General features: G+C 53.1%; 7 protein-coding genes across 7 annotated transcripts; 3 read left to right on the top strand and 4 right to left on the bottom strand.

The window, feature by feature from the left end:
• Window positions 1–130: 130 nt before the first annotated feature.
• Window positions 131–1,985, bottom strand: PG985_006814 (Transcriptional activator of proteases prtT; the record flags this gene model as incomplete). Its single annotated transcript, XM_066826583.1, has 3 exons — window positions 131–771; window positions 821–1,854; window positions 1,909–1,985. The coding sequence occupies 3 exons, from the start codon at window positions 1,983–1,985 to the stop codon at window positions 131–133; spliced, it is 1,752 nt and encodes a 583-aa protein (XP_066686190.1).
• Window positions 1,986–2,910: 925 nt separating this feature from the next.
• Window positions 2,911–4,077, bottom strand: PG985_006815 (uncharacterized protein; the record flags this gene model as incomplete). Its single annotated transcript, XM_066826584.1, has 1 exon — window positions 2,911–4,077. One exon carries the CDS (start codon window positions 4,075–4,077, stop codon window positions 2,911–2,913), a length of 1,167 nt encoding a protein of 388 aa, XP_066686191.1.
• Window positions 4,078–4,814: 737 nt separating this feature from the next.
• On the top strand, window positions 4,815–7,269 carry PG985_006816 (uncharacterized protein; the record flags this gene model as incomplete). The annotated part of the gene is made up of 10 exons (XM_066826585.1): window positions 4,815–5,184; window positions 5,238–5,258; window positions 5,315–5,430; window positions 5,587–5,750; window positions 5,804–5,922; window positions 5,971–6,141; window positions 6,204–6,475; window positions 6,545–6,681; window positions 6,761–6,977; window positions 7,027–7,269. 10 exons carry the CDS (start codon window positions 4,815–4,817, stop codon window positions 7,267–7,269), a joined length of 1,830 nt encoding a protein of 609 aa, XP_066686192.1.
• A 582-nt stretch (window positions 7,270–7,851) lies between these two features.
• PG985_006817 (uncharacterized protein) lies at window positions 7,852–10,371 on the top strand (the record flags this gene model as incomplete). Its single annotated transcript, XM_066826586.1, has 2 exons — window positions 7,852–9,061; window positions 9,368–10,371. The coding sequence occupies 2 exons, from the start codon at window positions 7,852–7,854 to the stop codon at window positions 10,369–10,371; spliced, it is 2,214 nt and encodes a 737-aa protein (XP_066686193.1).
• Window positions 10,372–10,513: 142 nt separating this feature from the next.
• On the bottom strand, window positions 10,514–11,686 carry PG985_006818 (uncharacterized protein; the record flags this gene model as incomplete). Its single annotated transcript, XM_066826587.1, has 3 exons — window positions 10,514–10,672; window positions 10,755–10,985; window positions 11,048–11,686. 3 exons carry the CDS (start codon window positions 11,684–11,686, stop codon window positions 10,514–10,516), a joined length of 1,029 nt encoding a protein of 342 aa, XP_066686194.1.
• A 786-nt stretch (window positions 11,687–12,472) lies between these two features.
• On the bottom strand, window positions 12,473–12,821 carry PG985_006819 (uncharacterized protein; the record flags this gene model as incomplete). Its single annotated transcript, XM_066826588.1, has 3 exons — window positions 12,473–12,567; window positions 12,632–12,724; window positions 12,800–12,821. 3 exons carry the CDS (start codon window positions 12,819–12,821, stop codon window positions 12,473–12,475), a joined length of 210 nt encoding a protein of 69 aa, XP_066686195.1.
• Window positions 12,822–13,768: 947 nt separating this feature from the next.
• PG985_006820 (serine threonine-protein kinase prp4 protein) lies at window positions 13,769–16,914 on the top strand (the record flags this gene model as incomplete). Its single annotated transcript, XM_066826589.1, has 5 exons — window positions 13,769–13,888; window positions 13,945–14,719; window positions 14,771–15,678; window positions 15,733–16,101; window positions 16,693–16,914. The coding sequence occupies 5 exons, from the start codon at window positions 13,769–13,771 to the stop codon at window positions 16,912–16,914; spliced, it is 2,394 nt and encodes a 797-aa protein (XP_066686196.1).
• Between the last annotated feature and the right edge of the window lie 5,008 nt (window positions 16,915–21,922).

Consider the following 21,922-nt stretch of genomic DNA (forward strand, 5'->3'; position numbering starts at 1 on the left):
TACAGACCACATCATTCTAGACCACCAAGAGCATGATCGTCTTTCCACAAATGAGGAAATTTATATGCTGAGCTAGATATGCTGCGTTGTTTGCTGAAGAACCGCTATTGTCAAACCCCTGGGGTGTTTCTCAGAAAAAGGTCGGGCTGAGATCCGCTGTGTCGAACACCGAGGGACCTCCTCCCAGGTACATCAGATGGGAGGCCCCCATGGTGACATTGTAGTCCATGACGAAATTCGGGTCTATGTCTGAGAACATGTGATTACCAGCTGCCGCTGGGGAAAAGAGATGCGTACTGGCATCCAACGAATCTGGTTCTGCCCGGTTGTTGGATGCCATGCTATTTTGGAGCGCCACGATCACTTTGTCTAGCCCATCTGCCATCAGATTCATAAGATGAAACTTGCCGACCGAAGTGGAACGATAGAGCGCAGCTAGCCGCGAGGTCAAATCGATCACCAGTGGCTTCTCGATGAGCTGATCCCCATGGACCGTAGCTAGTTTCGCGAGAAACATGCACGCATAGCCGGTCATGGAATGCATGTACGACGGAAGTCCCACCAAAGCTGGTTTGATTTCGGGGTCGGAGACCAGTACATTCACCGTGTTCGTCGCAGCGGTTACTGCCGATGCTGCTGGATCCAGAAAATGCACTGGTATTGATGAGTCGTGCAGCCCTCGGAAGACGTGTGAGTACAAAATGAGCTTGGCGTAGTGATATTGAAGGAGCACCCCTTTCCTGGGGAACCTTCCGATTCGCTCATGATGCTCTATCTAGGGTCAGCTTATACCGACCGATGAATGGAAAATGGTACGTACGTATAATGGCCGATGACCATCTGGCCAGCCATTGGTCTAGCTGCCTGGAGAAGCCAGAGATTTGCATCACATAGACTTTGGAGATGGGTTCGCCATTGTCGGGTCCAAAAAGCTCCCGGATGCTGTGGAGGATGTTGAGTAAGGAAACCTGGCTGGCTAGGCGGTTGTCTTCTTCATTAGTTGATGGGCATTCGATAAACTCCTCCCATCCCTGCACGGCGAGGTCGTCCCGAATCACCGGAGACCGGCCAAATAGTGTAGACAGATGCTGGTCGGAAATGTAGAGAATATACCAGATGCGTATGTAGTCCAAAGCGTCAGGGTTCCCTTCCGAAACTACGCGTCGGTAAAGACCGGAAATGTTGAATTCGGATGCGCGTCTGATGGCATGACCCGAGAGGATCCAGCTTATATCCGACAGCCAGTAAGCGCCGATACTGAGGGCTCGCAGGTAGTCTCTGTCGATTTGGCGTTGGAACATGGAGCTGGCAACTAGTCGTCTAAACTCGTTACTGCACACTCCATATATCACGTTACTCTGGGGATCGTGCAGAGCCGCCACGGTGAAGATGCAGGCTGCGAGTATTCGAGAGCTTCTGCGTAGCCCGTCGAGGGTTCTATGGCGACCACCGATTCCGTACATGAAATGGTCGAGGTGGCTCATGTAGAGATTAAAGAGCCGCTCGGCATCCTCCAAAGACAGCTGCCCCTTGGATATGAAATCATCTATGACAAGAGACTGCTGACTCATGTGACTGGACTCGACATTGTCTGGTGACCGGAGGGCGCTTAATTTAGTTAGATGATACACGGACTGTATCGGTACCTTAGGAAGGTCGTTTATATCGGCGGGAGACAGTCGTGGCGAGTTGTCGCACGAGGGGCCAATCTCGTGGGGTTCTTCGGCGGTTGGAGTCTGTGGCATTTGTCTTGTACTCTGCAGCGGTCCGAGTGAAGGAAGATTCATTGTCCTCAACACTCTTTGTAGGCCGGAATGCATCATCTCGAGATCCTGAACCATGGCTTCGTTCGTCCTAGACTCAATGATCAGTGACCGGCAGTAGCATGTCGGTTCAACGTATACTTACTGTGACCTTTCGCTAATCAGTGTCTGAAGACTTTTGTTGAGCACACAGCCCTGGCGGCGAATGTCAGTACTCATCATTGCTCAATGCAAGGTTCCAGGTAGCAGTATTACCAGGTTCTTCTCAATACATCTCCTACATCGTTTCTGATTTTGGTCCATCACACACTTAATCTGAGAGCGATCAGTTAGAGAGGCCTTCGTGCTTGAGTTAGAAGCGCATCGCTTTACAGTACCTTGTGCTTTCTACAGGAAGCGCATGCTGCATTGAAATGTCAGTTGAACTCATACCTAAGTTTGTCAAATGAAGTATACCTTTGATCTTGCGGGAAATCATGGGTATATGCCCATTAGTGGCGCCATCGCTATTGCTGTTGTGTTAAGTAGCCCGCGATGTCGGGAAACATGCAGATCCATTGCCGTTCCGCGGAGGTGGTGACTGCTGCGCGGTGCCCAATTGCGAGACGGGCGAGTGATCTAAGCCATCGTCTTCCATCCCATAAATCTCGTGGTTCGCTTGTTCCCAGGACCGCTTCGACATGATTTTCTCATGATGCAGGCCCGGTGAGTCAACAAGCCGGATTAGGTTTCTTAGGGATGATGAATACGTGGTTGCGTCTGCGAGTGGAAGGAAGCTGCAAGATTTTGGGCGATCCCCGTTGTCGCAGGCACTCCTCCCCCAATCCCATTTCGCGGGGGGCAGGGGGTTTGTTTAGTCGTGGTCTGGAGAAGAACCAGGATCAGGGGGTTTGGTTACGGTAAATGCGGGGGGTGCCCACCTGATCCCACACGCCTACCTGCCTACTGCCTATTGCCTACTTCCAGGTAGAGATTGCACCTTCCATTGTTTATGCACCTTTTTAAAGTCGGTTCCTGCAGTTGTAAACCTCAGATCACATGGATACTTCCAATGCGAGCCCCTTTCGTTGAGAGTGTACGTGCAAAATGGGAGTTTGAATAACATTGGATTACTTAGGTAGGACGGCCGGTCTAACTGGGCTCAAGACTAGCCTCCCCGTACGAATGCCTGCACGTCTTCCATATGGACGTATTTGATGTTCTGTCGATGGTACGTGAAAGCAAAATGCACGCTCCTCCCGGCGGTCTCCCTTTCGACAAATATGCTGGGATAGCTCAGCTCCCGGTTGGACCGTTCCATGGAGTTGTTGGTCATGCAGAAACCGTCGCCATCTTCGAGCACCCTGTACTGCCACGTTTTGCCTTCGTCCTCGGATAGACCGACCGAAAGCGCCTTGCGTGGCGTCCCCCAGATGGCCGTTCTGCCATCGACCTCCGGCTGATTGACCCTGGTGTCGTCGGCCGGGGTGATATCGTCGTAAAGGCCTTCTCGGCGCTGCATGTCTGCAGAGGCGTTTGAGTCGTTAAAGACGATGACCAGATTGCCGTTGGAAAGGGCTGCCGCGCAGATTCCCGAGTTGGGATTCGGAAGCGTTGTTTTGGTCGGAGGTGACCAGTCGAGGCCATCCTTGGATGTCGAACGGTAGATGTGGTCGGCCCAGCGGCTCCGGAAGAACGCAACGTAGGACTGCGGCTTCAGTAGAGCTACAATGTTCATGTGGACGCATCCGGTTGACCCAGGCACGCTCTTCTCCGACCAGGTCTTGCCGCCGTCCTTGGTATACATGACTGCCGACACGTCGTCGCTGCCGATCCAGCGGAAGCCGGGCGGTACGCGGCAGTAAAAGATGGGAAGCACCCACGTTCCGTCGGAAAGCACGACAAGAGGCTGGCGGACAAATGCACCTTTCTTGCCCGGAAAAGGCTCAAACGATTCGGACCATGTCTGCGCTGCATCTTGCGACGTCCGTGCTAATATAGCCGCCTCATCTTGATTGCCTGCCGGCTGTGCAGTGTGGAAGAGCCACAAGGTTCCTGTACTTGGATCGCGGAACAAGATAGGGTTCTGGCAGCTTCGGCCTTCATCCGAGGATATCTTTGTCGGAGGTGCCCATGAAGACGAACCGGGTTGCAGGCGAGATTGATAGATTGATATGTCGGAGCAACCTTCTTGAGTCCCTCCAAACCAGACACAAAGCAGTGTCTTGTCTGGCAGTTCGAGCAGGTTAGATGCGTGACACTGTACTGTCGTCGCTTCTATGTTGACTACCCGTCCAATGCCCGGTTTGGATCTGGACGTTAATGGCGTTGTCATATTGGCTCGTGTTCTCTAAATGCCGAGAAAGACCTTTGAGGTTGCAATCCTTGAAGCAACAAAATTTGATTATCAAAAACACCACAGTATTGCCTAGCACGACTCGCCTCCTGGGTGGTAAGCAGAGCCAACCAAACGTCTCGCACTCACGATCGGAACCAATATAACTAAATGGTATAACCTTGTCATCCCTTAGCCCGCAATGCAACTGGGGTGTCTGCATTCTCTCCGAAGCACCCGCACCAACCGCATTATACGAGTCAGCAGTTCCATTATATGCGGGGAAGACTGTGGCTAGCATGACTGTGACGATCTCGGTGTTCTCTCCGACGCAGGCAATGGTTCAGTCGGCCGAAAACGAGGTCCCACAAATTGAAACCCAAGCTTTCCTGCTGTGTCCACAAGGTACGCCTGCCGGTATTGATCATAGTAACAGAATCTGGGGTAGCCCGGGGAAAATATGGGGGAGATTGGCTCGCGCAGCCTCTCTGGGGACAAGACCCCATACCGCACATCTACGAGGGTGTGTACCAAGAGTATCTAAGCTCGCCAACACTAATCAAGCTCGTCCAAGCATGTCGTAACCGGCAGGGCCTGTAGCTCGTATAATACTATACAATACTTTCCATTTCTGTGTCTCTGTTTCGATAACGTCTCTGGCCCTCACTGCTCTTGTCACTGCCTCGGGAAATTCAGCAGAAGGCTTTTCATCAACATCAAAAGTCCAAGCTCTCAGTATGGGTGGTGGCACTTCGATTTGGGCCAGCCCTGAGTGGCGGTCCGACCCCAGGGAGATCTTCAACTGGAAGAGCTTCTATCTGACTACGTCCGTCGCCTTTGCTGGCTGTGCTTACGGTTTCGATCAAGGGAATATCGGAGGAGTCCTGACTCTTAAAAGTGAGTCACTGTCCAATAAACCAGTAACATTTGCGGCCCGTCGACGAAACTTCACGCACAAAACTCCGATATACCGTCACTGCAAGCCTCATGGCTCCCCCATACCTAATCGGAGACTGTCTTCTGAAGAGATTGCTGAGCACCAAGTTGCAGGTTTCAGGCATGCATTTGGGCTTGATGTCATGAGCAAAGCAGATGCAGACGAGCGAGGTAATAAGCCCTACAAAGCTATCTGAGGTGCATCTTACTGATCGATCCCAAAGCTGGTAACATAGCGGCCATGCGTACGCTGCCTTACCCCGATCCCGAACGAGAATAATCCCCTAACACGATAGTATAGTGGCTGCGGGAGGCTCTGCTGGCGCGCTGCTGGCTGCGCCTTGCGCGGACTTTCTGGGCCGCAAGAAAAGCATGATCCTATACGGTTTACTTTTTCTGATTGGCGCTACCATGCAGGTAAGGAAGTCATTTTAAACATTGTTAAACTGCGTTGGATGGGCCACATAACCCAGATCTACCCGCTTTATCACACTATCACTCACATGGCTCCGTCACTTCCCAGGCTAGGGCCCTGGGTCTTGTCTAGTATTATACTGACATTCCAATTCATAGGAAATTGCCCATCTTGGTGTCTTTTATGCCGGACGTCTGATTGCTGGCTTGGCTATAGGAGCCACCAGTATGTTGGCGCCACAATATCTTGGTGAAAATTCGCCCAAAAGTGTTCGCGGAAGCTTGACAACATCCTATAACCTCTGCATTGTACTGTCTCTTTGGTAAGTATATAATACCCCTGAAAACTTGCACGTCTCCTAACCTCGTCGTGTAGCCTGGCCTTCTGGGTCAACTATGGCATTTCGCTTTGGCCGTCTTCCAGTAATCTGCAGTGGAAGTTGGCACTCGCCATTCAGATCATCCCTGGAGGCTGCATGTTCCTAATGATGTTTTGTGAGTCCTTAAGTCAAGGCTTGGATGGTCGCTGGGTACTGACTCCAGATGATGCAGTCGTAATTGATACCCCAAGAGGCCTGATATCACGAGGTCAGCGAGAGCTCGGCCTCAAGAATCTGTGCAAGCTGCGAAACCTGCCAGCGGAGCACCCGTATCTCCATCAGGAGTATAGCGAGATCTGCGCACAGGTCGACGCAGAACAAGAGCTCACCAAAGGTAAGCAGCCAATCTGGTCCTCCCATACAATGGTGGATGTCTAACCAACGACCCGCTTCCAGGCACGAATTACTGGGTTGTCATCAAGGACATTCTCACGGTCCCCTCCAACGCCCGCCGCTTCTACCTTGCCACCACGCTCTTCGTCTTCCACAAATTCACGGGCACCGACAGCCTCAACTACTTCGCGCCCGAAATCTTCCAGATGATCGGCGTGAAGGCCGGCTCGCTCTCGCTACTGACGACCGGCGTCTACGGGCTCGTCAAGTTCGCCACGACCATCGTGTATGTGACGGTCATTGTCGATCGAGTGGGCCGAAGGAAGCCACTGCTGGTAAGAGAAACATAGGTGTTATGCCTGTCGCCTTTGATAAACGTGTGCTTGCTGACGCTCTGTGTGCAGATTGGCGCCGCCCTCCAGGCCACGGCCATGCTATACATCGCGCTCTATGTGAGGTTCGCGAAGCCCGACTCTACGGGCGGAACCCCTGCTGGCGGTATTGTTGGCATCGTTTGGATTTACATCTATGCGTTTGGCTGGTATGCTATGACTCCATTTGCGCGCTGTCCAATGACATAATAAATGGGGTGAGGCGGCTACTGACACGAAAGTGAATAGGTCATTCGGCCATAGCGTGGCCCCGTATATCACAGCTGCGGAGATCTTCCCGGCGAGGATCCGATCCTTCTCGATGTCTTGTTGCTTTTTCATCAACTGGATCGTGGACTACGGCATCACCAAGGCCACGCCCATCATGATGACGAAGCTCGGATGGGGCACATTCCTTCTATATGCCGTTCTGACTTACATCGGCTGCGTCTTCATCTTCTTCTGCGTAAGTCAAACCGAACACACCAGAAATTTGAACTTGCTGTTGCACCAAGGGCAGAAGTGCTAACATGAACGGGGTGGCACAGTTTCCCGAGTTCAAGGGGCGATCCATCGAATCAATGGATGACCTGTTCCAGAATTCCATCTGGACCATGTGGCGCCACGCCTACCCGACTGAAGAAGAAAAGGTCCGGCATGATGTCCACGAACAGGTAGTCCAGATGGACAAGGACGAGGAAGCAGGGTTTGATGCGAAACAGGACGAGGCGACAGTAGTACACAGGGAAAGCCGATGAGCTGGTGACATTCATGCGAGGTTGTTCGTGTATGTAGGTATTCAATTAGCAGGATTCAAACCGCCTTTTTAAAGCTGGTTGCATCGGATTCGAAAGAACAGCGTAGGGGTGTAATAGTCAAAATGCCTAAACAGCCACATGATACCTGTTTTACACATACCAGAGTCTGCAAACAAAGTATTTTGTACGTTCATTGCAGCTTCATGTCTGCTCATCGGTAGTTGATGAGGCACCAAGCTTGCGGTGAATCCAGTAAAGATTATGTCCTGAAGCGGTCCCGCTTTTCCCCAAATCTGCCCTGCATCACCCAAAATCAGCATCCACCTAGGTTCAATGTTTGAACGATTGAATACCTCTTCGAGTAGGTCTTGCTTCACTTCACACAGACAACAACAGATCGCCACCTCTATTTTTCTTGCTCCAGAGGCTGTTCTCCCTACATGAGAGCCCAATAGCATGAGGACTGCAGGGGCGTAACGCCACCTTATTCTGGAAGTGAACCCTCGCAGTCGCGCTCGTTACTCGCAAATCTAGTATTCACCATCCATTCCCCAAGGGAATGGACCAGTCTAGTAGTTCAACATGAGACTCCGCGCGTCCAACAAACAGAAACGTTTCCGAACCTCGGATTATATCCCTACTTTGGGTTCCTCGGATGACGAAGCTGATGGTGCAGCCAAAGCGGCCGACGAAGATACTAATGACGCCTTCATCAACCCACCTGGCGCTGAGGATGACGACGATGACGATGTTGTAGAACCAGATCTAACATCTGACTCTGACAACCCGCCGTCAAATGGCCCCAAGGACGTGAGAATCAGGCCCCGCAGATCTGTGGTTAAGAGCAAGCTGCACGAACCTGAAACAGAGAGGCCACCGGGAGAAGTCCAGCCCTATCCTTCGGACCCTGCCTCCAGGTGGACACGAGCCTACGTAGGACCGGTAACTCGATGGTCTCGCTTCCCCGAGCTATGCCAGTACTGGTTTGATGATAGAACCGAATACCAGAAAGTGATCGATGTTTACTTGTCCATGTGGGCCAAACACGAACTCTTGCCACCCAGACTTCTATCATCCGCGCAGTTGAATACTGCCCGAAGCCCCTGGATGCCCTCCCAATTCCCCGAGGACCAAGAAAACAGTTTCCTCCAGTGGTACATCCGCCACCTTTCTGGTCGCGCTGGTGGCCAGAAATCTACCCTTATACCTCACAGCACAGCCTGGAGGTGGTACCTGCCGCAGACCGATGCTGCCCTAGTTTCCCTACTTGGTCCTTTTGATGATCTCAAGGAATACACGACCCAACAAGGACAATCCATCACGCTCGCGACGAACTCACTACCAGTTGAAGATGAGTCACCTGACGACGGCATTGAGCAAGGAGGTTTCCTATTGGATGTGGGGGGCATTGTTATGTCGATGGGATGGGCACCTCTGAAGGGACATGGCGACCAACTCCTGGCTATGTCAGTCATACCATTTGCCGACCAAGCGTACTATAGCACGCCGGAAGAGGCCCCCAAACAGTCAAGTCTGGAGCACGGTAGTGTCCAGATATGGCATATCCAAATTGAGAAAACCGACAGGGGCACGACGCGCCCGTCCAGAACCAACCCCAGACTCGCAGCAGCGCTCTGCTTTGACTGGGGCCGTGTCGTGCGTATGCAATGGTGTCCAGTTCCTCTCCCAGTCGATGACCACATTAGCCTGCTCGCGGTTCTCTGCAGTGACGGCAGACTAAGGGTGATTGAAGTGCGGAAACCTCAGCTGCAAGGTAGCAACGCAACTTACGGTAAGTGGCCTCGTGATACTTACTAGCTGGCCATCACTGACTTTTTTTTTCTTTCTTTTTCTCTCCCAGAGGAGATTCAAGAACCGCTTGCTCTCATGGAGATAAGGAACGAGAAAAGTGTAGAAATATCCTGCTTCACATGGATCAACACAAACCGCATTGCAACCGGCCTAACGGATGGCTCCGTGATAGTGTGGTCTATATCCCCTTGCCGAGTTCTTCAACGGCATCCCATTCATTCGAGCCCAGTGATGGATATCAGTTCCAGTTATCCTTCTCACCCGTTTGTCATCGCGACATTGCCAGTAGGCGGCGTTGCTACCATCACAGACTTGAGTAAGCCCAACGGAGAAATGGTCTACAACCCAAATCTCATCATCGACTTTCAACCGAACCTGCTTGCCTGGAGTGAGCACATGCGAGGTTTTATCGGCGTGTGGCCCTCTGCCTTCCCTGCCAGCGGCTGCATCTCATTCATGTCAGGTCGCATATTTCCACAAGCTCGACTGGTACTCTCCCTCGATGGCCAACCCACCTGCCTTGCTGTGGGATCTTGTCATCCGTACGTCCTGGTCGGCTCTTCGGATGGTTCCCTATGGATTGTCAACGTCTTTCGCAAAGTCACATTCTACCGCAAAGCCTCCCACAAGCTGAAGCTCTTCCAACATGAGTACCAGGAAGTATCCTCGACACCGAAAGCCAGCGACGGCGAGAATGCTGAAACAGCCCCACGAGGTGTTTGTCGCATCCTGCACGGGTTCCGACCTTTGCATAACGGTCACCCGAAAGCCAGCAGGGGATTAAAGATGAGGCAAACGCAGATAGAGCAAACGAAGAACCGAAAGAAGGCCAAGGCTGCGTCCGCGAAAAAGAAAGGCCGGGGTAAGGATAAGAACAACACGGCCCAGGATAACGATGCTCTAGAGGAAGAAGACGCCAGTCGGGCCGAGGATCAGGCGGACGGAGCAATGCCTTCGGGCGAGATCGCCGTCTATGCGCCCCTGAGCCGCATCACCTCCGCATGCTGGAATTCGAACGTTGACTTCAGCTGGTGGGCCGCTGCGGCGATGGGCTCAGGGCTGGTCAGGATCATGGATCTGGGGGTCGATATGAAATCAGGTCATCGTCCAGCTGCGGGAGGAGACCCTGAGGAGGACCCGGGGCTGGACATTGGGCAAGACTTCCAGGCAGATGAGGATATGGAAGATGCAGAAGACGACTTTGGTGAAGGTGAAATCCTAGGCGACGAAGGACCTGACGACACTGACATGATAGGTGGTGGTGGATGGACAGCGGTCAACAGCAGATAAAGCTGGATACAGCCAGCTGGACGATATGGATGTGATAAACAAGCTGATTCGATTCATGATCCCGCCTCCGATTCTGTCTGTCTATCTTTAAGTCTATTACTTTTATAAATCTAAAGCGGAGCCCGACAGCGCTAAGTGCTGGCTAGCACTGAGCGCCCAGGATTGTGTGGTGGTAATCAAATGCTTTCGCCATGCCAATAAAATGCGACAACGCAGCAAACAGGATGAGGATATGGAACAATTGGTGTGAACTGCCCCAGATATCAAAGGTTTCGGGAAAGCTTCTCTCTGGCCATCGTACCTACATACTCGTGTTAGCTATACAATTCACATGGGGGTTTTGAAGAAGAACAGGATGATGACGTCGGACGTGCAGCACTTACAGCGTAGAGGAATGCGCCAAAGATATACAAGAAACCCTCCAGCAAAACCCAACTCAGACCCATTCGCTGGTCAAGACCATCGTAGCCGTACGTCGTCAGAGCGTGGCAGATGGGAAGCACGCCCGATACACCAAGGCCCACGAACATCATGGTTCGATAAGGCCTCCAATTTGGCGTTCTGAAGAATTCCACCCAGCTGACTACACCACAGCCTGCGCCAAGCACGAATATCTTTCCAAACATATATCAGCAAGGGTCACACCAGAGCAGAAAGGCTAGGGGGCCATACGTACACCATACATGTAGACCGTCATTAGCTCCGGCAGGCAGAACAGCCCGTAGTAGAGCGCGGGGACGTAGCTTCCGACGATGAGGCAGACAATGCCGGAATAGTCGAGCTTGTTGCCCCACTTGGCGACGTCCGGGCTATGGTTCATGAGGGTGTGGAAGGTGGCGCTCATGCCGAGGCAGGCGACGGCGCCGGCGAAGAAGCAGCCGAAGACGAGCAGGTCGCGGGGGCTCGCCGAGGCGTAGCGGGGCGCCACGAACTCGAAGCCGCGGTGGAGGGCCAGGCCGCCGACGACGGCGAAGGCGCCGCAGCCCAGCAAGTGCGTCCAGATGTTGACGCTCTCGTTGTGCACGTAGAAGAGGGACTGCAGCGAGGCCCCGTAGCTGCCGCTGTCGGCCCGGTACCCGCGCAGCAGGAACTGGTTGTCGCGCCGCCACGCCGGCAGGTCGTCCCAGTGCAGCAGCCGGCGCAGCGCCTGCCCGACCTGGACCTCGGCGTTCTTCGCCGACGAGGCCAGCGACACCGAGGCGGCGCGGCCGCGCTGGCGGAGCGTTTCACCTCCTCCCCCGGTGGTGGCGCTGTGGTGGTTCTGGGGCGAAGCTGGCTGTGGCTGTTGCCGGCCGGTTGCCTTAGCGTCGACCATGATATGATGCTTCGAGACAAGGGTAACTTTAATACTTCGGGTGGTATCCAGTAGGTATTGAGACAATTGTCGCTTTGTGTATACTTACTGGCTCCTCGAGAGACTGACTCAATTGCACATGTGGAACGACACACCTGCACACTATTATACAAGCTGCTTCTTTGCTTGGGACTTGTTCTCGTCGTCGAAACAGCCCACTATTACGTGTCAGCCTAGGTAGCCGGCGCAGGATTTACTGTGGTCCCTTTTTGTTGGGAAAACGCCTGGATTTTTTGTTGTTGGAAGCACATGTAAAAGTAACCATTCCCATGGAGTCATGCGCCGAGGCCGAAACCGTTTGCTCAAGTGCTAGCAGCTGACTACCTATCGGAAGAAACTTTCGAATATAGCACATCCACTTCCAGCATTCGCAAAAAATCTATGCTGTTATTGCGCTGGTGCGCTGGGGATGTTCTATATTGTTGGGTACTCAAATCACGTACGACAGGAAGGAAAGAACTACGTTCAGTGGCCCTGATTCGAGCAGATAGTCGGTTTATGGTTGAGACAAATTGGTACGAGGCACAGGTCGACACACATTTGTGAGGGTATAATTTATTCAGCAAGGAGGCATTTGTATTGACGCCCCGGAATGTGTGATCGTGTATAGATGAAATTCAGTCGTGTCGCGTGAGGTATCTAGCATACTCAGAGCAGAGCAGACCGGACCTGATTTCTCGTCACCCATGTATTATTCAGGAGACGCGAAACCGGTTGCGGCCCGCCGCGTCGCATGTAGTTCGTCATCTATTTCTTGCCGCTCTTCTTGATGCCCTGGGTGCCGGCGTTCAAAGGGCCCTTTCCCTTGGCCAAAGCGGCCATCTCGGCGCGTGCCTTGGCATCTGCAGCGCTCCTGTCAGAACTTGCGATGCGAGAACAGAAAAGAAGGAAAGGATATATACGGACCAGCTCTCTGCTTCTCCTGGTAAGCCCTGTCTTCGTCGTCGAGTTCGGCCTTCGGGCCCTTCTTCGGGGCCTTCAAGGGCTTGGCCTTGCCGCCTGTAATCAGACCATGTCAGCGAACGTGTGTCTTGCTGGATGGTTCGTGGAGGGGTATTCGGATCAAAAACGTACCATCTCTGTTTACGCCACCCATGGTGATGAAGGGGAAGACTGGGTCTAAAGTGGAATGAGAAGAGTCGAAAGAAAGGGGACGCTGTGGGCAAAGTGCCTTCGATGTGAAGTGCACTCGTTGGGTATCTTGAATGGGAGTGTCTTCGGGAAGATTTCAACGGTCGGTCAGAAAATAAATCGCATTGCTAAAGTTAGACCGCGGGGCAATCCACTGGGAAAAAGGGTCCCTTTGCCCATCCATCAAGCGCCTAAAGCCCCTAGAGTCCCGGCTCTCAGGCGACTCAGGGTGGGTGCTGCTGATAAGATTAGCTGCTCCCTTCACTGCAAAGGCACCTGGAATGTGGAAACTGGCGGAGGCACGGGGTCTCTTAATTCCGTCGTCCAGCAGCCAGCCACCAGGAGGAAGTTTTAAGGTTAATTGGGGCACAATGCTCCATCCTGGTGGGGTCCAAAGGCCCAATAGCACGGAAACATGGCAGCAGCGGTCCGTTAAGTGGCTTCGTCACCTCGGAATCAGCCTCGGGGTTCAAGTTGACATTTGTTTCCATACCGGTACATGTCCAGTTGCTTGCTAAATATCCAGCGAACCACCGCTCCTCATCAAAACCCAACAATCCTTTCTTTGGTCTAACTACCTACTTACACATCCAAGCACGAATCTGTTGGAGCCATCTCAATTAAATCAGTATATTAAACAGACGAGCACAGCTTGCTTGCTTGCTCTTGTCCATTCTTCTGACGCCTCCCTGCGTGCGCAGCAACCGCAACGTGATGAGAAGGAGCTGAGAAGAGACTTCCCGGTTCGGCTCATTTTCTGCGCCTCGATATCTATTTGTACCTCTGGCTGACACTGTTTGTTCTGTCTTACCAGGCAGGGAAGGACTCGACTCGAGCCTAATAGCCTTACACTGAACACGCTCTTGCAGCTGACCCAGGTTTGGTCGCACAAAGAGCAGATCGACCTTAATCATGGGTAGCCCAGCTAGCTCTGACGAGGGCGAAATCCTGGAGAACGGTGTGGGGAACTCCAAGGCAACTTCACTGCCTCAGACTGATGGGATTGGTGTTGACCGTCAGGACAGAAATCGAGTTAGACATTCGAGATCAAGATCGCCTGATCATGGAGACGGATCGAGACACAACAGCGGGCGCAGCCGCTCTCCCGCGGCTACAAGCGCTCCCGGAACGATCGCGACTACCAGCCAGCCGGACGCGTAAATGCGGACCCTCGACGTTTCCGTGTTCACTATGAAGACGAACGCGACGATGCGCGTCGTTCCCGCCTGCCTTACGATGACGATGACCGCCCGCCATCTCGATCCTTAACAACTGGCTTACGATATGACGACAGCGACCGACCTAGAGCTCGAGATCGGCGTCGCGATCGTAGCCGGGAACGAGATAGTTATCCCGAAAAGCGACCCCGAAACCGCACTAGATCGCCCTACCGGCCGCCTCGTGGCGGGGGAGACAGAGATGAACGTGCGCGACGGGACGGCGACAGGCCCAGTCGACCGGTAGAGAACGGCAGAGGCAACAAGTATGGTCATCAGGGCTCCCCAAGGCATGTTCAGAATGGTGTCATGTCCAAGCGGGCTACTTCGGTAGAAACTACTGGTACTTCCAAACATGATACTAAATCTGCTAAAGGGCATCCGGGCGACCACGAATATGCCAGGGCATCGGCCTCGCAAGTTGCCCATGAACCTGAGGAGATTCAGGCGGAGCCGGTTCTTGATGAAGAAGAGGAGCTCGAGCGCCGGCGTCGCCGGCGTGCAGAGCTTCTCGCCAAGACGAGCGGACCTAGTCCCATGCTGTTACAGGCTGTACAAGCCTCCGAGAAGGCGGCTGCTGCTGCTTCTCCAGCTCATACACAGGCTAGTACACCTCTGGTCACGGAACCCAACACTCCACGCTCAGGTAAGTACACATCTGTTCCAACGACACGTTTGTCTACTAACTGGCCGGTAGTCATGTCGTCTCCCGCCTCGCCAGGCCGCGCAATGCAGGAGGGTATGTCGCCCGCTGCGCTGGACATCGCCACTGACCAGGACCTCATCAACACTCATGGCAAGACCAGAGATGTCGAAGACGATGGTCCCTCGGCTGCGGACTATGATCCAACGGCAGACATGAGAGAGGACGAAATGAGGGACGAACTCCGCAATGGCAACATCGGGCCTCACGGCGAGGTCTTGCCACCTGAAGAAAAGGCGGAGATCGCGCCAAAGGAAGAGCCGCAAGCTCCCCCTGCGCAAGATCCAGGTGACGATGATGATGACCTTGATATGTTTGCCGAAGATTTCGATGAGGACAAGTTTGCTGCCCCAAAACCTGATGCCCAGCTAGATGTGTCTGCAGATGATCGCGAACTGCCCGGAGCTCTTGCGGAGCCGAATCAGGGAGGGATACTCGAAGGTGACGATAAAGACGGCTATTACAAGATTCGCATCGGAGAGATCATGAACGGCCGATACCAGGTTCAGTCGACTCTTGGCAAGGGAATGTTCTCCGGAGTGGCGCGGGCTGTTGATATCACGACGAAGAACTCTGTCGCCATAAAGATGATGCGAAACAACGACGCGCTCAGGAAAGGAGGCTATGTCGAAATCGCCATTTTGGAGAAGCTCAACGAGGCCGATCCTGAGAACCGAAAGCATATCGTAAAGTTCGAGCGACATTTTGAACACAAGGGCCATCTGTGTCTCGCCTTTGAGAACCTCAGCCTGAACCTGAGAGAAGTCCTGAGGAAGTTTGGTAACAATGTGGGCATCAATCTGCCAGCAACGAGAGCATATGCCCATCAGATGTTTGTTGCTTTGGCGCACATGCGGAAGTGCACCATCATCCACGCCGACATCAAGCCCGACAATATCCTGGTAAGCTTCCCAAGCACCACCCCCAACGCCAGGCCCTTAACTAATGTTGAATAGGTCAATGAATCGCGCAACGTACTGAAGATTTGTGACCTGGGTACCGCTATTGACAGGTCAGATGCCGCCACTGCGCACAACGAGATTACCCCGTATCTTGTCAGTCGGTTCTACCGAGCGCCCGAGATTATTCTGGGAATGCCGTACGACTACTCTGTCGACATGTGGTCGATTGGCTGCACGCTGTACGAGCTGTACACGGGCAAGATCCTGTTTACCGGCGACAGCAACAACCAGATGCTGAAGGCGATTATGGAGATCCGAGGCAAGTTTAGCGCCAAGCTGTTCAAACGCGGCCAACTGTCGCATCTGCACTTTGATGACATGGGCAACTTTGTTAGCGTTGAGCACGATAAGACTCTTGGAAAGGTACGTTGTTTCTCATTGGTCTTGCCATTTCATATTTGTTCTCGAGTCCTGCCCCAACATCATCTGTCAGCATATCATCGACATGATTGATCCCTGTGCGTTTTCTATTTATACAGGCGCTGTTTGTTGTTTTTATCTTTATGGTGGGGGACCATCTGGGGCAATTCCATGCGGCTGCAACAATAAGCGCCAAGCTGTGATTGCACCGGCCGCTGGGTCGCGCAAATCCCGGAGCGTTTGGAGATCTTCGGGTGGATGGATGCCGGCCGAAACTCTGGCCCACTGGAGTCGATCTGGGGTGACTTGCTGGGCTCATGGATGTTGCCCCGAGTATCTTGCATAGTCGCTCGTTTCAGGTCATGCGGCCTCCCTCGGAACCGTCAGCATCCTCTGCAGGCTGCAGGACCATGCTGACGCGCTTCAGTTGAGCGTGAGCAAGATACGATGGTGGCTTTTCAGGTGGCACGGGATATATGGGGTTTGATCGGAGTAGTTGGGTACCCTGCTTCTGTTCCTTGTTTTCGCGGTTGCCATTCCATCACCATTCGCTTTACTAAGTGTACGACGCTAACTTGAATTTCGTTTCTCCAGACTACCGTGCGGACCATGGCCATCGTGAAGCCGACTCGGGACCTGCGCACACGTCTCATGGCTGCCTCGGGCGGCATGAATGATGTCGAGTCTCGAGAACTAAATCAGTTTGTCGATCTTCTGGAACGATGCTTGGCGCTTAACCCGGACAAGAGGATCACGCCTCTCGAGGCATTGAAGCATCCTTTTTTCACAACTAAGATGGTCATGCCAGTGAGATAAGAGCTCAAATAGAGACGTCTCGGAGGACGCACATGTGTCCTCGACGCCCATTTGCATCGGTCCATTACATATTCAACTCACATAGAGTTAGATGAATGCCCTCGACTAAGACGAGCGAGTACATTCAATAATTCAATGCAGAGATATACACACCGGTATACTGAAGTCAACTACAAGGGCCTACCTAATGTGATGACCTGAGATGAAGTAATAGAACCAGCCGCTGCGATACATTTCCGTACTTTGACTGACACATCATTATTCTGAGCTGCCTCCTCCCTCCAGGCCGGTAGAAGCTAGCTGGTGCAGCTGATTATTCTAGATGGCCTTACTGTTGCGGTCAGATAACATTTGCGTAGTGGCGTCCTAGAATTGGAAGTTCATGTTGGAAGAGTGTTCAAATCATTGAGGCTACGAAAGAACCAAGGATCTACCATGTCCCTTGTCCCTCTGTTCGCAAACGCAATTGACTTTGCACATCAGCGCAAGATCTTCCTGGGCTGCCTCTGGGCGGGCAATCCTCCCAGCGATTCTGCCACCATTCCCTGCAACCTGCATTCCTGTTGGTTTCGAAAGTCGATCAAAGGGCGCCATGTATGGCCAAGATGGGCGCAGGTCATCATCGTCAATTAAGCCGAATGATGGCATCATTCGGTTGTACGCAAGGAGGGCGTTCCCCACCCACTACGGTGACATCGCTAGGGCCACATCCGCATTCCTAAGCTGATCGCTCGGGCGGATGCTGCTGCTGATGATGATGATGATGTGAGAGACTGTCCAGGTTGGTCCGAGTATGGAGTACGTTAGGAGGCACTCCCTTCCCTCGGACCATCGAGGCCCAGTAAGAAGGCCAGTCAGGGCTCGGGGGATTCTCGATGCATGTCATGCTTGCGACTGATGCAATGCAGGCCGGCGGCGCAGGTCAAGGATCTCACGGTCCTTTTTCCAAGATGGAAAAAGAACCACCACTCCATATCATCCTCATCCTTGACAAGACAGGGTGCTGCGGGGTCGAGCAAACTAACAAACGAACCTCTTCTCTTCTATTTCCAACCCAGCGTGATCAATCTAAATCCCTCCGAACTTGGCTACATCCTCGCTAGCTTTGGAATTGATGAAACACCCAGCCCCGATTCCGGTCCATGGCATACGGCGTGCGCGAAGAGAGACCGTGGCGGTGTCTTTCTTTCTTTCTTTCTTTCTTTCGCGCGACTACCTAGCTCTTAGTAGGTGCATGCCTACATAAGGTATCCATCCGTCCATGTAGTTGACGAATCCTACATGTGAGGCGCCAACACGCTACAGGGATTGGCCAAGTTTGTTATTAATCTTATCGCCCTGCGATTGAATCAACAGAAAACTCTCGAAATAGAAACAAACCCTGAAAAATGCAAAGTGGAGCACACGGTGGACCGCGACGGTTGAGATTAAACGCCGCCGCATCTTTGCTGTTAAGTAATACACGTAGTTGCGCGGCAAACCCCAGCGATGCCCCTCATCAGTCGTCCACGACAACCTGGTTTCGCATAGCCGCTGTCTGGGACGGATTGGAAGTTTGGAACAAACAGCCACGACGACTCGGGTCTTTTTTTTTTTTTCTTGCTTTCGTGAATGTGGATATGGCATATGCCGTCCGTCCCTTGGGTCTTGCTTGGCCTAGGCCTCTCGGCATATGTGGATGCTGTATGATGTAGGTCGCAGGATTGCCAGCCAGCGGCCAGCCACTGGCTGGGGTCCCGTCGACTGGGAAGCTATTCCAGACAGCACCAGCACCAGCAGCAGCCGCCACACTCATCCACTCACCATCTCACCCACTCACTCACGGCCTGGGCCAAAGTCTGACTGGCCTCTCCCGTGCAGTCATGATAGGGAGACACCCCTTTCCACCTGATCGACGACATGGCCATCGACGGTTTCGAGAACCGTTCGAGACGGCAAGGCAAAGGTAAGAAGGGAAGGGGAGGGAAGGGTCCAGATCTCATCTACATATTCCGTATCACACAGGAGGAGCAGGTCACTTGGCATAGTCTGGGTGATACCTCCAGACCGCTTGATGGCCAAAGATGATTACACATTACCCTTTGGTCATGCGCCGCGCCACAGAGCCCTTCACCTCCTTTTGCTCATGTCGCGACCAAGTCCGTCCGTCCTAAGCCCCCGATGTCCAACGAATGGGAAGTAAAAGGGGCTGGCAGATCACGTCGATCGTAGCAGTAGCATGGCGACAGATGCCTGCCATCCGTCGGTACCCTACCTACCATCATCATCATCGTCTCCTCCAAGTTCCGGGGATGGCATGCTGCATCCTCGCGAGCGAGACACGACAGGATAAGCCGGGATGGAACAGACAATCTAGTCTACGGTCTCCTGCAGGCGCCCGTCCCGGCTGTTTTAGGCCCAGCCGTCCCCCGCAACATCACAGCAGCAGGATTTCGTTGCTTTTTCACTGGCGCGTCCCAGGCATCATGTCATGTCTCGTCTCTCTGCCGTGGACGTTGTGAGCTGGACCCTGATAGTAGTAGTGGTGGTGGTGGTGGTGATGGTGGTGGTGGCCACATGCCCGCTCGCTGTGTCTATCATTTTGTTTGCCTGGTGATGTTAATATGTAGCTTATGGGGGCGGGTCGTGGTGACTAGGCGTGTCTTGGAATCAGCAGCAAGAAGAAATTCTCGCGTGGTGTCGCTTGTTCAAGACATTGGGTCCTCTTCCCAGGGCTGGGTAGTCACGCTCGCTGGGATTGACTATGTTCAACATGTTACGTGTAATACCGTCGTGTGCCCACCCTCGTTTGCTCGTTTCCCCCTAGCAAGCCTGGGCAAGCAGCGGCTCGGCTCCACGTATTATTTTTGGCATGTCAGAGAGACATGGTGTATTGACAGATAAGGTATCCGTACTCCGTACTGTACATGTGCCCAGGCTGACGTTGGAGATCGTCAATCAATTTCGCGTTCAATCGTGGAGAAGAGGCGAAGTATTGAAGCATCGTGCCAGGAGCGCGAACAAACCGCTTCCCTTAGTGCGCGCCCTAATGAATGCGGTGTCACGTAATCTCTAGTATATGAGCGGCAGGCCGAGGTTGCGCATGCAACCAAGGCAAGGCTGAACGGAGGACAAGAAACATCATCTTCGATCCCAGCTGGGAGGAAATTCAAAGTCGTGAGACGCAAAGAAGAAAAACACCGGCGCCCCACAACGGGGAGGCTTGTCGTACTATTTGCCTGCCCGGGGTGGCGCAGCGAGGAGTGAGAGAGAAAGAGACGTGTTCTTCGGGCCCCTGCCCTGCGGTCTGCCGGCACTAAGGCAATGGGAGGAGATTAGACAGCTGCAGTGTGTGTTACGTCTTACAGAGAATTCGGGAGCTATGCTGGTTCGGCCCCCTGGTTTCTTGGCGCCAGTAGAGACATTCGGTTGAAGATACAGCAGATGGACTTGAGGTCAATTGGCGCATGTTAGAGATGACTGTCTCATGCTGAGCTGGCATTAGACGGCACAAGGCGACATACCTGCCGATGCTTGGCTGTAATATGATGACGGCCTCGGCGGTGATCTATCAGATTGAATCCTCTCCGAGCTAGATAGACCCCAGGCCTGGGACATGATGGCGAACGAGGCTATTCACAACAGCCCGAGACGGAGAGGGGCTGTATGTAGTACGATGCACCACGAGATCTCACAAGTCAGACCTGTGCTACCGAGTCCCACGTTTCTTTTCTCGATCGATGGAGAATCACTTCCAGTCACTTAGCAGCCCCCATCCAGGCTGACTCGTCAGAGGGGGGGAAAGGGGGTCGAGTTGGCTGAAGACAAGATCGCAGCCTCTCGATAGCCTGCTACTTGGTCTCGGTGTTGGTGAGAGTTACTACCTCGTTTAGGTAGGTCGGGCGTCGTATCATGGAAGTCGCCTTTTTTCCTCCCTTTCTTTCTGTTTGCGGTGTTAACCTTATGATGCGAGTTGAAAACGAATGCCGAACAGCCGCCGCCGCCGCCGCCGCGCATCTGAGGTCCTGAGCACCTCCTTTTCCATCTTTATTTCTTCGGATGAACAGTTGCACCACCTTCATTATTGGTGAGCAGCCAGCCAAGAAGGCCTAGCCCCCCTTTCCTCAAGCGCCCGAGATTGAGTTCAGGGTCGTGACTCGCGCCTGGACGACGCAGGCGCAGGCAGCAGGTCAAGCAACATGATCTGATCTTGGACGGATGCCGGCGGCGGGTTGCGTTGGTCCAACAGCCAACAGTGAACCCTTTCCAGTTGGTTTCCTCCGGTTGCCTCTCATCGTCGCAAGAGCGCTAGGCGAGGTTCGGTTGGGCCGCGGCATGTCAAGCAGCCCCTACTCCCGTTAGCCCCGTAGCCGGCCTCCGTCCGTGGGTAAAAACGGCCGGTCGAGGCTCTGGGGCCAGAAGGCATCGTATTACTCAGCCCCATCATGAAACGCATAGGCAGGTAAGTACCTTAAAAAAAAGATGAGTTGGGAAGCACAAAAGATGCCGAGGAGGCATGCAACTCAATTGAATCAACAGTGACGGAATGATTAGCTAGCGGTGCTTTTTCTCCCTTTTTTTTTTTTTTTTTTTTGTTGGAGGGGGGGGGGGGGGGTCTCCCCCTTCTCTTTTCCCATACGAAGTCTTTGGCGCAGCGTCAGACCCCTACTGTAATCGTTAGTCACGCGAATGCACGTAAGCGGCTCTAGAGAAAGTGCAAACCAAAGGGTCGACCGCTAGGCAGCCGGCGAAAGGGAGGTCTAGGTTTAAGGTCTCGCGGCAAAACCCAAAACGCTGCCGCGCAGCCGACGTGATACAAACGCAGCGAACTTTCGTCATCTGATCTTCATGCCCGGAGGACTCAAAAGGCTACGACGTGCATTGTGGAATATCACGCAGACCCAATTAGTCGTAGTACGTGGTCAGCCACAGGCAGGCGGACAGGCACCACGGCAACACTTTGCTCTGCATCATGTTGATCCTACGCAGAAGATAATCAACTGAGAACGCCAGAACAGATACTTCTCTA

The sequence above is a fragment of the Apiospora marii genome, assembly GCF_038362585.1.
Source record: "Apiospora marii strain CBS 49790 chromosome Unknown utg000004l_segment0_segment0, whole genome shotgun sequence".
Taxonomy (NCBI): domain Eukaryota; kingdom Fungi; phylum Ascomycota; class Sordariomycetes; order Amphisphaeriales; family Apiosporaceae; genus Apiospora; species Apiospora marii.